This window comes from Brachionichthys hirsutus, chromosome 11 (genome assembly GCF_040956055.1).
Source record: "Brachionichthys hirsutus isolate HB-005 chromosome 11, CSIRO-AGI_Bhir_v1, whole genome shotgun sequence".
Lineage (NCBI taxonomy): Eukaryota > Metazoa > Chordata > Actinopteri > Lophiiformes > Brachionichthyidae > Brachionichthys > Brachionichthys hirsutus.
In genome coordinates this window covers 3,943,382-3,957,018 of record NC_090907.1, presented here as the reverse complement: position 1 = coordinate 3,957,018, position 13,637 = coordinate 3,943,382, and the positions used below count along the sequence as shown (strand labels likewise).

General features: G+C 42.8%; 2 protein-coding genes across 2 annotated transcripts in view; both read right to left on the bottom strand.

Moving 5' to 3' along the window:
- The window catches only part of LOC137901576 (eukaryotic translation initiation factor 4 gamma 1), a 32,632-nt gene extending 29,878 nt beyond the window's left edge, over positions 1–2,754 (bottom strand). The window contains exon 1 of the mRNA XM_068745616.1: positions 2,730–2,754. The gene's annotated coding sequence lies outside the window, so the exon portion shown is untranslated. The remainder of the gene's footprint in view (positions 1–2,729) is intronic.
- A 683-nt stretch (positions 2,755–3,437) lies between these two features.
- On the bottom strand, positions 3,438–13,309 carry psmd2 (proteasome 26S subunit ubiquitin receptor, non-ATPase 2). Its single transcript, XM_068745243.1, has 21 exons — positions 13,113–13,309; positions 12,176–12,232; positions 11,929–12,093; positions 11,404–11,525; positions 10,457–10,681; positions 10,175–10,333; positions 9,703–9,847; positions 9,309–9,369; positions 9,033–9,179; positions 8,780–8,886; positions 7,938–8,065; positions 7,670–7,757; positions 7,415–7,577; positions 7,006–7,107; positions 6,697–6,848; positions 6,489–6,572; positions 5,897–6,065; positions 5,315–5,409; positions 5,080–5,206; positions 4,817–4,935; positions 3,438–4,182 (listed from the first exon to the last, which is right to left on the bottom strand). The coding sequence occupies exons 1-21, from the start codon at positions 13,233–13,235 to the stop codon at positions 4,000–4,002; spliced, it is 2,721 nt and encodes a 906-aa protein (XP_068601344.1). The 5' UTR covers positions 13,236–13,309; the 3' UTR covers positions 3,438–3,999.
- Between the last annotated feature and the right edge of the window lie 328 nt (positions 13,310–13,637).

Here is a 13,637-nt window from a genome sequence, read left to right as displayed (position 1 = left end):
TTTATAAGACACTTTGCAAATGTTAAAAGTAGCTCTTGTGAGTATACAATGTCATTGTATACCGAGAAGTAGTTCTTATATGAACATTAGTCGTTCCTATAGGTATGTTATGGCATTACGCTATCGTACGTTCTGCTCAAAGCCCATCACCTCTTCCACGTGATTTCTCCATTATCGACCCCTCATTTTCCTGTGACCTGTGATAAAGGTCTAAAATCTGCCACAGAGATATCTTGTTTGAGGTGGAAGGAAAAGGTTAACAGCAATATGCCTGTTAAAAAGTATTCAATCATCATTCATAGACGGGATAAAAACATTTAGACAATTTCAGGATAAGTAACCTTAATATACAAAATCAGTTCTGTATAAGTACAAATCTACCACCAATTTAACAATCACCAAACAATACTGAATGAAACAGTTACATATCTATTCACAACAAACAACAGCTAAACAAAAATAATCCAAGCATCACTGACTCCAACAGCAAAATATGGCTTCAGTCACATCTCTAACATTTCTGACATAGCATAGGACAGCCGCTTCTGCCCAGCCTTCCTTACGTTCCTCTGCTGAATTAGAATTCTGCCAAAATCCACACATGTCCAGACTAAATGCTTTTGAGTTTAGCAACAAGAAGCAAACCATGACAGCCGCTCTTTGACACATCATGCATTGTGCCTGTGACCACACTCCAGTTAACCCATTAGTTTCATTCATGACTGTAAATACACTCCAGCACTGGTATTTGATAAACAAATACGAAATCTTACGGGCAGATCTGTCTATAATACCTCGATGGTGCCGCGCATAGAAAACTGCGTCCATTTTGGACGCACACTCTCAGCTTGGTTAACACGTTTGCCTGGCGGTAACCAGCAGGCCTGATACGTACTTAAACATTTACTAGTACTAGAGACGCCACACTCCAACATAGACAGACAACGGCGCCAGCGTCAGCAGATTGCAGTGACACAGCAAGCTAACTAGCCGGTTGTGTTACGCGTGCTAAACATGTGGAGCACCATTGCTTTGACGTAGGGGCGTGTCCGTCTACTCACGCGCACGGCGTATAACGAAACACAGCTATTCACACGGCAGTATAATCAGCGCCTCAATGTCGAACTTTCCGGCTTGATGAAACGTCTAAAAACGCGGGCGAGACGTGCTGCCGCATGTCGCTCCGTTAGCAACGCTGCTAACTTCCCTAGGCCCCGGATTTACCACGTGGTTCCTCCCGCTGTTGGCGGCTACGTTACCGGCTTCACGTCAGCCACACCTCAAACGATATCGAGTTCTGTACAAGATACGTTTGACGAAAAGTCCACATTAAAAAAACAACAAATGAGCGTCGTTTCGATACGTCAACAACCCACAACACGAGGGAGGGAGTCTTATCAATGAAAAGTGACACCAACCGTGATAGCTTAACTGTTAGCTAACATTCCTGGTTGTTTAGCTAATGCGTACCATGGTTCCTCTGGTGCCATTACCTAGCAACTCGTTCTGCTTGAACGTTTTAACCAGCTATATATATATATATTTATATATATATGTATGCCTTAAACGCAACAGTAGCGCTGTCAACGCTTTTAGGACAACGCTGACATCCCGAAATAACGCCCGCTGCTGTGAGGCAGACACCTCGCCCCGTTTCACGGCAGCATCACAACGAGGATGTAGCCGCTGGGACAGGCCGCAATCACTAAATTAAAGGTGTAACTTCAATCGCAAGAGTTCGTTTGAAGGCACGGCGAACTGTCAACGCAAATTAACGTGGCCTTAATAAAAAATATCACCGTTTCCAAAGTTCAAAACGACTGTCCTATCAATAGTCCCGACCCTGTTGACTCCCAACCCTCAGTGTTCCATGACGTAAAAAAAAAAACAACAAGTAAATATTTTTACAGTATGCGATACAGACATTTCGGCTTTGAGAGGTGGGTAGATGTCTGTTGGGCTCGTTAAAATAAATCCTCCTGTATGCAGACTTTCAGAAGCAGAACTTTAAACACCTTTTCATGCTGAGCTACTTTACACCGGCTTCAGAACTACATGCCTATCAAGTATCAAGTTTATCAGTTTGTACGTTATTCAGAAAACAACAAACAACAAACATTCATTTAATATAAAACCATGCTAGCAACTCCTGGAAGACAAACTATACAACTTTAAGTTCTAAGAGTAGTATCGAAACAAAACGGGGCAAAACAACGTATTGACAAAAGGAATTTACGTGAATAACCCATTGACAAATATTTAGCCAACTAATCAGCTAGCACACGGGATAGCTAGGGACATTAGTGCACTTTAACCAGCGAAAACATCAACACTGTGAAGCGACAGTACACTGAACACTTCCCACACACTATAATAAACAAAAAACAATGTTTCATAAGGCCAGACAGGAGTGGATAGTCGTCCTGGATGTTTTATCGCAGTGTTAGCTTGCTAGCCGGGTTAGCTCAAGTGAAGAAAGAACACCCACGTCGCATTAGCATGAAATGCTAACGACCCGCTAGCTAGCTAATCCCTGAGAACAGCAGGGACACTACTCCGGCAGCTACCGCTCAAAAGTCCCCACCACGGCTCGTCATAGCTCCAGACTGAAAGTCGAAGCACAAGAAAAGTTTGAATATTCTTCCCAAATCTCTATATAATCGCGATTCGGCATTCATGACAGTCTGAGGACATAAATAAAGGATTTAGCTGAGGACTGTGGCCGTTACCTTTCTCTCCTTGAGTCCGCAGAGCCGGACGGACGGAAAGTGTTCCCGGAAGCCGGTCGTGGGTAATTCCGGTAAAATCCCATCACGTGAACCCGTTCGTGTTTTCGGCGTGTATCTCCTGGTTTATTACTTTTTTAGTTTTCACGTGAATAACACTCTGAAATAAATTAGTTTAAACCAATTATAAAATAAAAAGATAGTGCCGACATTACGCTTTGTACGAGGTTTTCAACAATGTTTTTAAAATAATTAAAATAAAAACTGGGATAAAGCAAAGCAATTGCTTCTGGAATACGCCTTTGTTATAACGCACGAATCAGGATATCGTTATGCGGTTTTGTTAAAAAACAAATACATTTAAACGCGCAAGAAAATCTGAACTCTGTGGCGCTTCCAACCACAGATCCATACATCTTCAACATTTACGCCCCGAAAGGAGACCATCCATCCAGACCAAATCGTGGATACCCAACTTTGTAAATATACCGAATGAGAAAATTGAATGTAATAGTATGAACTGCAAAAATATATACAATAGTAAATCCGCATTTCCGTTCATGTAAACCACTGAACTTTCAAAATCTCCAGGCGGCGCTCGTAGCCAGGTGAACACAGCCGTAGCAGCGCCTCCCTCTGGACTCAGGCCTGCTTGAATGAACGCGTGTCCAGTGGATATGCAAGGTGCTAAATTACAATAAACCATCAATGTTGTTATTTTCTTCATGTGGATCTGATTTTGTTTATTTTGGATTACATTTTTTAAAGTAACAAAAACCAGAACAAACATGAATACATACTTTTTAAATGCTCTAATTACAAAAGTTGTGAGGAAAACACAGTAAGCAGTGATGTGTACTCTGCACTTGTTTTTTTTCCCCCCATTTACTGATGACACATACAAAAAAGGGTTTGTGAACAGCTCCCAAGACAGTTGTTTCAGGACACGTGGGAGAGGATCAAAATTCGAGCAGTGCGGAAACCATGTGGAGTTGATGAAGTCCCAGTTTTACCCTCCCTGTGTCATCTCAATCCAACAAACCAGACCCCAAGCATCAATTTTTAATTACTTCCGGAGCCAGGTCATATATAACAGTGAGAAGACACAGGGAAGAGGAGGAAAAGGCCCGCCTTGCTCTTTTCAGCCATGCAATAAACAACTAAATATAACAACTGTCAAGAGCCATGAATGAGTATTCTTTAAAAAAAACAAACAAAAAAGAGCAGAGTAAGTGGCCAGTGAGAACAGGGTTCTCTTTTGCAGCGTTGCAGTCTAGGTTTCATAGTTGGGATTCTTGCGGAGGATAACAAAGCCCTCTAGGATGGGGGTGACTGGGAGGTACTCCTCTGTGGCCAGCTCAGCCCTCTCTCCATGAGCGAGCAAAACGGGCGTCGTATGGGTCTGGAAACCTGTAATGGCCTTTGGCTTGCCTGCCTGGCCCACAACATCCACAGCCTGGAGACAGATCAGACACACAAACCTTAGAGTTCATGAGATTTTAGATGCCGATACCATTTCTCAGTATTAATTTTACATTGAATACCTCAAGTGTTGAGTTTAGGGCATTTAACCAGTACTCAACAGTTAAAGAATAATTTGACATTTTGGGAAATCCATGTGTTGTTAGCAAGACAGATGCCACACTGATTTATTTAAATAAAAACAAAGCTATAGCCAGAATGCTATTTCCTTAGAATAACAACTCGGGGCAAGGGAAACAGCTTGTCTAGACGTGTCCAATTAAAATTGTATATATCGTTTGATAAAAAAATAATAATAAAAAATTTAGCGTATAAAGTACCACTTCTGCATTGTCCTATTGCAGCGACTTCCTGGGGTCTGTTTGACCCAAACATACAACCAAATGGAAGGGGACTAAAATAAATGATGACTCAACAGGTATGTCGTAGTTCCGTTTATACGACCGTACTTTAAGGACTCTGCTTGGAGGACAAATTCCACTCACGCGCAAAATGTTTTTCAGTTTGTACAGCAGTAACTAATTTGGTGGCACAAAGGCCATTAGTAAATAGCACAAAACCGTTCCCATCAGATTTCTTATGTCAGTAATTCTCTTCTAATATTTCACCTGTCCAACTCTGACAGACACCGACAGAGGCCGTAGCTCCTCATCAAAAGTGACCAGCATACGTGGCTGCATGGCCGCGACCAGGCCGTAGAGAATGTAGTGAGACTTCCCCAGGATTACTGTTAACAGAGTGAACACCAAGGAGAATATAAACACACAGAAAACCCAGGCAGAATAAACCCAAAAATGAAAAGTAAAGGACAGATTAAGTCTGTGTGTCTGTGTAAGCTGAGGTGAAGACAGTGAGAGAAAAATGAACTGACTGTTCTTGACGTCGAGGAAGGAAACGAGCACGGTGAGCAGTCCAGCTACAGCAACCTGACTCATCAGTTGCCTGTCGCTATGGTAGGGACAAAGCGTCAGTGTTCCTTTGCCCAGGTGAGTCAGACCCTGCGGAGGAACAAACAGCAGAGAGTCAATAGGAGCCTCCCGCCCCCCCACACTTTCTCAAAAATTCACTTATGTCTGGCATAGAGCGGCCTTTGTGTCGCCACCCACCTGAGCCAGCCGGACCATGAAGAGATTGTTGGGGTCTTTGGCGTGATACTGGGCCAGCTGCCGCAGCATGGCGGCCAGACGGGCGTTATTAGTGCCTGAGGGAATGGAAAAAATAAAACGCCTGTTAAATATGTCCAGGAAGTTAAGACTAGAGGTTCTCTGGAGATGGTTGCCTCATTCACTGAAATTGAGAAACGTGTAATGCAGTACTTTGGCCACTCAATGATAGTGAAACACCAGTAAAGTCTCCTTTTATTAAAAGGAACTTTCTGACAGATTTTTATAACAAATGTAAAGTTACTGTGAACCTACAGCACATAAATCATCAGTGCACAGATAGAATAAAAGAGTCATTTGACAGCCATCTGATTTGTGTGCAATCAAAGTAATAAACGGTACATTAAAAATCAACATTCAATCCATTGAAGGCGACGCTGGCACAGCAGAAGTTGATTTTGCCATGCTAACCTTGGATGGGCTCAACAGGCTGTTAGAAGCACTGCTGGAACCATGCAGCTATGCAATTAGCATCGCCACAGCTTTCAACACAGATAGTAACATCCCACGTATAACCGGTCTCACCGCTGCCCACCATGCCCATGGCGAAGATGGAGTTGTGCGACACCTCGGGGTCAGCGTCGTGGGAAAACTTGCTCAGCGTGTCCAAGATGTTCAAACGGGGGTTGGAAACAGAAATGAGAGCCAAGGCGAGAGGCACCGCTCGCCTGAGGGTGGGCTCGCCATAACGCAGCTGACGGGAACAAAGAAATAAAGAAAACAGCCTTAAGATGGTGAAATGTCATGATGAAGACCACGAAAGGAACATTATGGTCTGGCTACAATTATTTTAATGACCTGTGACGTCTTTTTCTCGAAGACATCGCAACGATAAGAAGAAAGTGACCAACGACAACGACCAAAGAAAATGTAGTGAACAAATGCAAATTAGTGATAAAGTAAAGCATCAAAAGAATGAAGCAAATAGGTTTAAAAAAAAAAAAAAAAAAAGACAGCTGCAGAGGCATCTACTAAATATGAACGCTCCTTGAAAACAGAAGGAATAGAGGAATTATAAAAATGAGTTGTGGGTTGACGTTGTGGAACGCTAGAGTATTATGTGCAGGTAAACAAAAACAAAACAAGGACAGAAAACTGGAAGAAAAAAATGGCTCACCAGATGTCCGAATGTTCGCAGTGCCATCTCAGAACCGATCTCTTCCCCCATGGCAATGAGGGCAATGCCGAGAACAGCAACGCCCTGACAGGGAAACATCAAAATCAATTATCTAGAACACAGCTGACAAAGGATAAGCTAATGATCGGCCAATAATCCTCTCCATTCAATGCATGAGGATAAAAACCAGAAACGCCCGAGTCCTTACCTGGTGGGAGCCCATATCAGCGGCGGTCTCCTTTTTATCCTTGTCTTTCTTGTCTTTCTTGTCCTTGTCGTCCTCCTTTTCCTTCTCCTTGGCTTCATAGTGCTCGCTGCAGATATGGAGAAGCTGCTGCACCTTCAGCACGTTACCCGAACCTGAGATAAAGGCAAAGCGTTAGCGCTACGTCATCAGCAGACATCGCGTGATGTGTAGATATAGTCTGTCCTGGTGGTTTACTCAGAACGAAACACAGGAAGAGATCCGGAGAGTGAGACAAGCATACGTGGTAAACATTGAGCAGCGTAGACTGACCTGCATATGCACAGATATCCACCAGTGTGTTGGCGAAGCTACGGAAAGGTTCAGGTACGACCTGCAGAGCTGCCAGAGTCGTCTCAATCGCTTCTCCTTTACCTGTGAATGACAAAACAGGAACAAACATAGCATCAAACAAAACTACTACTGAACCCGGTTCGGCTCATACAGCCTGTGAACCCGGGACAGTCACCTGCTGGTGACAGTACGCCATTATTACCATAATTACGTATACTAATCCATTTTTCATGGCTTAATGACTAATCGAACATTCAGAAAACAAATCGAAATCGAACTCTCCGACAGAAAATAATCAAATGTATAAACTATCAGACTAACTATGCACTCAAATGAAAAATGTATTTTATGTCTGTTGATTTTGAGGCCTGTGGCTGCTTGTGCTTACCAAGGTGGTTGAGGCCCAGTCCCAAAGGCAACCAGCGGGCATACGAGTCCTTCAGCTCCTGTTCGTTCTTCTCCATGATCGTCTGGACGATGGTGGAAGTCACGTCACCATTACAAGAGCCGACCGCAATCATACCACATGCTAGCGCCGTCACTCCGACCACCTGGGGATTGAACAGACACGCACGCAGAATAAAAACAGAACCAAAGAGAGGGAGAATGGCAACGGAAGGCAGCACAAAACGCGCATCAATACCTCCACGCTGGATTTGGAGTCTCCCATCACAGGAAGAAGAAGCGAAAGGACATCTTCTCTGTTGGAGCCAGCGTAGGCCAGGCCGAGTCTGCAAACAGGAAGACAAGGGGCCCTCTGAGAAAGTGGCATTTTACTGATGCCAGGAAAGTTTCAGGTGTTACACATCACAACAAGAAACGGGTGAAAAGGCTGCAGGGGAATATACAGGACGGTTCACATCAAAAGTCAGAGACACCTTATCCTTGCTCTAATATTTCATCTAATTTACCCAAAGATGGCTCCTATCCTCATGATGTTGCTGTTGTGAAGGACGTAGTCAGACAGCAAGGCAAGGGCCGGGTCGCACTCATTTCTCACCCCGGAGTTGACAATGCCACAGGCCAGGAGGGCACCAGACTGACAGACGGATGGAAGAGTAAGAAAAAGAAACCAGACAGTTTTTCTCCTAAGCAAGCACAGGAACGTCACAATGGTACACAACTGTTCACACTCGGTGCTTAAACGACATTCATGAACTGGTATCAGAGGAGAAGAAGTTCTCCTCAAGAAACGATCAAGGTGAAAAGTGTCAGTCGAGTAGAAACCGTTACTGAGGCCAAACAAACGCCCACATCTTACATATAAGAAATGTATTCATATTTTTACTCAAATACATTTTTGTATAATTACACTACTTTAGGCTGTATAAAGGCTATCTTTGTAACAACAGATGACTGAACAAATACGAATTTGCGGTCCACAAGAAACCATAAAATTAATTTCATCTGGATATAACTTCTAAAATTGTAAGTGATCAGTCAAATCATCAGCATCTGTGGTACTTGTCGGTGGTAGTTGTTTGAGTCAAGTGTTATTTTTTGACCCAGCAGTAGCGAAATAAATACAATATACAAATACATATTGTTATGAAGCAAATCCGGAATAGCAGTCACCTCTTTAAACGCCATAAATCTATGATACATCAGGATCAATTAGCTCCACGGAGCGGCGGAAAGGCATTCAAAGACTTTGAGATGGGTAAATTACATTTATCATCATTTGCCTAAAAAACTGGTTTTGACTTCTTGACATTTTGGAGACTTTTCCAACGCTTTATTGCCAGATATTTACCTTGATGTAATCCTCGGACGAATAGAGATATTTGTCAATCTGGGTTAGACCTCCATCCACATCCCACAGCAGGATCATACCCAGGGAGGCTGCAGCGCTCAGCATGCCTGCAGACATTTATAAGAATCAGTCGCTACGCAAACGCATCAAACGCATCGATGTACAGAAATAGAAATAATCAACAATCGTTAAATGGGAGGTGGGGGGGGGGGGGGGGGGCAGCATGTCAGCTATGCCGAGTGCTTTCTCTTACCGTGATCCTTGTTCTTGTACAACCATTTGTTGCCGTCGTCTGTGAGCAGCTTGTCCTGTCCAAACGCTGCGTTGACGAAGCCGTTCACGAAGGACGAAGCCAAGTTCATACGAGCGGAGTCCACCTGGGAGCCGCTGCCTCCGAACCCTGCGTTAGTCGGGACAGCGATGATGCAGAACAGAGAAACTCTCCTAGTTCTCTGCAGCCACCCTCACTCTGCAGTAGATACGGCCGACGTTGCAACTCTGCAAACTCAATCTGCAGACACAGACTCACTGTTGTTTTCCAGGTGCGTTTTGTAGATGTCATCGGGGACTTTGGGTTCCATGATGTCCAACTGAGTAGGAAAGACGAACGGGCGTTATACAGAGAGAACGTAAATCCCTATGAATCATACATAATGATTGTTACAGTGCAGTCCTTTCTCCTCTCAGTTTCCAGTGAGTAAAGTTCATTTGTGCAATCACCATAAACCTTCCACTCATTCATTCATAAATGTCTAGATTCACTTGTTGCTTCCTCCACAGCCTTAAGAGGCAGACCGTTGGTTCAGTGGAGCCTTTTGGACTTTTTTTAAAAATCAAGAAAAGATTTAGAATCAATGGCAAGTGTTAATAACTAGGGTGGTAATTAATTTAGAAAAAGTCCTAAACTGGAACTAAACATTTACCTCTCTGGCCAGGGCCAAGAAGTTACTATTGAGCTGCACATTGGACATTATCTCCGTTAAGTCCTCGTAGTCTTCTACATCCTCATTCAGCTCCAGGAACATGCCGTGGCGCCCCAGCATGAAGGCCATCTGCTTCTGGATTACTCTGAGACAAAGATAGCACCATTGGCAGTCGTGCTCACAATACGAGGGAGAAATACGTAATAAAGTGCCAACCAAGCACTATAACAGGAAGATTAATAAAGACTTTACAGCAGAAATATCTGATTTTAAAGCCTTCTTTCTATTTTCCTAGACAGTATTCGCTAATGGGGCTGCAGTGGAGAAAGAATAGAACAAAAGATAATTTGTCACTGGACACAGCTTCTTTGAAAAAATAAATTGATTTAACTGCGACTGCTTGGAAAACGTTTTTGCATAGAAAGTACTGTGCATGTTTCTAGGTCCGGACGTGTGCTTTTATCGTTCTTACATGTCTTTGCAGGACGTGAAGATGTTTTCTACCAGCTCGACGTCATTGAGCATCAGGGCCAGACGCAGAGCCTCTGGGTAACGGTTGAACTTTCTGAAGATATTCAGGGAGCATCTCAGCAGTGCAGAGTTTTCTGGCTCGGGGACATAACTCACACAGCTGCAAGAGCGATTCAGACAGTTGAGAGATTAAACGCTCAGCGGTCCACGACAAATGAATAAACATTTCTACAGAAGAAGGTTTCTTTGTGTTTTCTGGGCAGAGGGCAAAACCTTAACATGCCTCGTGAGGTACAGGCAGACTTTGCCGTATGCGTTTTCGTCAATGTAGTCCTCCAGCATGTCCAGCCGCTCAATTTCCATCAGCAGGTCACATGCCTCATGCTCTGCATTGTGAGCCATGTTGTAGGGCACAATCTCCTTCACTAGTTTCAGCAGCGTCTCCTGCTGGTTCTTGTCATTTTCCTCCACCTCCTGCCACTCTTTGGCCACCTCACCTGCCAGGTGCCTGGAAGACATAGAGGAACAGTAATCAGCCAAAAGTGTCCATAGACTTTCAGATTTCCTGTTTTCAATCAATAAAGGCTCTGTAGCTCTCAACTGTCGAGCGCCAGCTTGTCCTGGTACGTCCCGGCTTTTGAAAAGTTGACATGGCAGTCTCATCTAATGGAAAACACTTGTTTTAAAATTAGCCGTTTGTTCTTTCTTGCATCTCATATGAAGTGACAACAATCAAAACTGTTACATTTCATTTATATTCTGGACGGTAATATGAAAATGCTCCCCATTACATGGGAGATATGTACCCATCGACTTCAGATCTTTGAATTATGCTCCAGAAACCTACATCTGACACAAATATCTCAGGCTAAGTTACACTTTTCACTACTGACAAAAACCTTAAATAGTAAAACAAAGGTACTTTTGTGAGTAGAAGGACTCGTTACAAATTATTGATCGATATGTACACATTTACTCCAAAAACAAATTCACTGTTGCCACTTTGGAACCTGGATGTTGTGTTGATAAAAAGATTTATGAACTCCGGAAACAAAAAAGTGACAAAACACACTCCTACATTCTGCTCTTCACTCCGCTCCGCTCATCTCGAGGAATAATAAAAACTACCGGTAGACAGAATCTCTGCATTCCCTCCATTTATGTTGAGGATTGTCAAAGAACTACAAGACCGTAACCTGCATTATGTGATCGTGCAGAGGTATGTCTTACCTGACGTATTCATGTCCCCAGGATGCCAGTTCTTCCTGGGAGCCGAGCAAACGGTACTTCAGACACTCCCTCTCACCACTCATGGTCATGGCCAGCACGGACACCACATCAGCGCAGAAACGCTGCAAACACGAACGCCATGCAGAGTTTATACTTCAAGTGTTTAGCTAAGACTAGACCTCTCGACAGTCATCCGATTAGTCTACTGAAAGTCTTCCAACCATTTTGATAGTCGTTGAATCATTTCAGTATTTTCTCAAGCAAAAAGAAACAACCGATGGTTCCAGATTCCTAAATGTGAGGACCTGGAGGTGACCGCATTAACATCAGTACTGTTATATATTGGTGGAGGGTTAGAGTAGGCAACGGCTTCACTTGTAAATACCAAGAAAATAGTCGTGTATAGCTCCGACACCACATGATTCCTTTGCGTTGCAAGAAATTCCAACTATTTCAAAGTCTTCCCCTCGAGAAGTGGGTTAGAAATTGTGACATGGCTTTTGGGGAAGTGCTGATGCGCCTGACCTTATTCTCCCCAGGAGCCATGCCCTCAAAGGTCTCTTTGAGCTTGCCATAGTGCGGTCGCAGGAATTTCAATGGCTTGGGCACTGAGGTCATAGAGGTGGTTGAGGAGCGGATTAGTCGGCGCAGCTCTTCCAGCGCAGGATGGTGCAATTCTGTATTCTCCTCCTGTCATCATGGGAAGAAAGTGTGAATGTATGAAGTCTAACATTGTGACAAGCAGAAGTACAAATGTAAAATGTATACTTACACTCAGCCTCTCCACCATCATCTCCAGGTCTTCTTGTAACTGCTTGTCTTCCTCTGACTGATAAGTAGGGAGGAATTTATTAAAAAGTAAATGTTACTGAGAATTAAAAGACATAAAAATGTTTATTCGCCACCAGCCTTTAGTGTTCAAAAAAAGACAGTACAGTATATCAAAATGCACAGATGATTTGATTACCCGTGTAAAACCAACTATAAAATAAAATGTCAAACGAATACCCTCGTAGAAGTCGATGTTTCATACCAAAGATTGCCAGTGGTGCTGTTTTCTAGTGCTTAGCTTGTGTATTTAAGGCTCTTGTAATCTATCGTTTATTAATTTGATTTCATGGGACTTGAGTACATTAACAACTCTAATATTTGGTACTTATTACCGCCTAACAAACATGATCGAATTCGGGCCACTTGTGAATACTGACATGTTAAACTAGACAATTGAATGTTAGCATTGAAATCCACTTGGATATCCATTCACTTCACTACAAGGCAAAAATAAAATGAACAGTGACACTGAAATGAATACTACACCGATTATACAGAATGAATGTGGTGTGAGAGTATATCTAATTCACGTTATGTCATGTTATTCAGCATTAAATTTGGCTAGCAGTATCAGCCACTAGCAAGCTAACGTTGTCTTGCCACAAGAACAAGGCTACGCTAAAGTGAGCTAAATTAACTGTACGAGTTAATCAATATGGCTTTTAAACACCACACTTTTCTAACAAATCAAAGTCAGTGTTCTATATTCGTTAAATAACACGGAACAAATAGCGTATGAGCATTCTGGCTTTGGTGGGAATGCTTTTGGCCTGCTCAACCATGTTGTCAAGGCGGCAGTGACTAAGGCAAAATAACATGTCAGGCTCCCGTAGGGTTCGCTAGCGAACATTTGATTTGAGAAAACTCCCGAAACTTACCAATTCTTGTTCTTCTTTCTTATCCTTGTCCTTTCCAGAGGCCTGCTGCCCCTTTTCCTTCTTCTTTTCTTTCTCATCGGTCTTTTCGGGCTGCTTTTTTTCCTTGTTTTTTGCCTCCTCCATAGTTGCGGCTATATGACTCGTCGGCGAGCAAACGGAACTGAGAGGAACGACCCCTTCTTCTTTAGTACGAAAAACGTGTTGTGATTTCACGTTACTGCCCCTGCTGGAGGGGCGGAGTGAGAGTAGTTCATATGTTGCAAAACTAGTGACACTCAGTTGTAAAAAAAATAAAAAAATAAAAAGACACAAAATATGTTTTATTCTTAGAAAACCTTACTTATTTTAAATCTTATTTTAATAACAGCAACATTAGTTATTATTTTCGTTAGGTCATGCGGTGTGTGCGTCACACATACTCGTAAGTCGTAACATTATTTTTATTTATTTTTACATTTCAACGCTATTATATATATATATATATATATATATATAATGGTGGCTTTAATTTCTTATACAGTCCCG

Bases quoted from the DNA above. Each gene is read 5' to 3' on its own strand.
- psmd2 (XM_068745243.1), bottom strand. From the start codon at position 13,235: ATGGAGGAGGCAAAAAACAAGGAAAAAAAGCAGCCCGAAAAGACCGAT. The intron at 12,233-13,112 runs GTAAGTTTCGGG...CCTACTTATCAG, and splicing joins AGAAAGAAGAACAAGAATTG to TCAGAGGAAGACAAGCAGTT. The intron at 11,526-11,928 runs GTCAGGCGCATC...TCGTGTTTGCAG, and splicing joins TGGCTCCTGGGGAGAATAAG to CGTTTCTGCGCTGATGTGGT.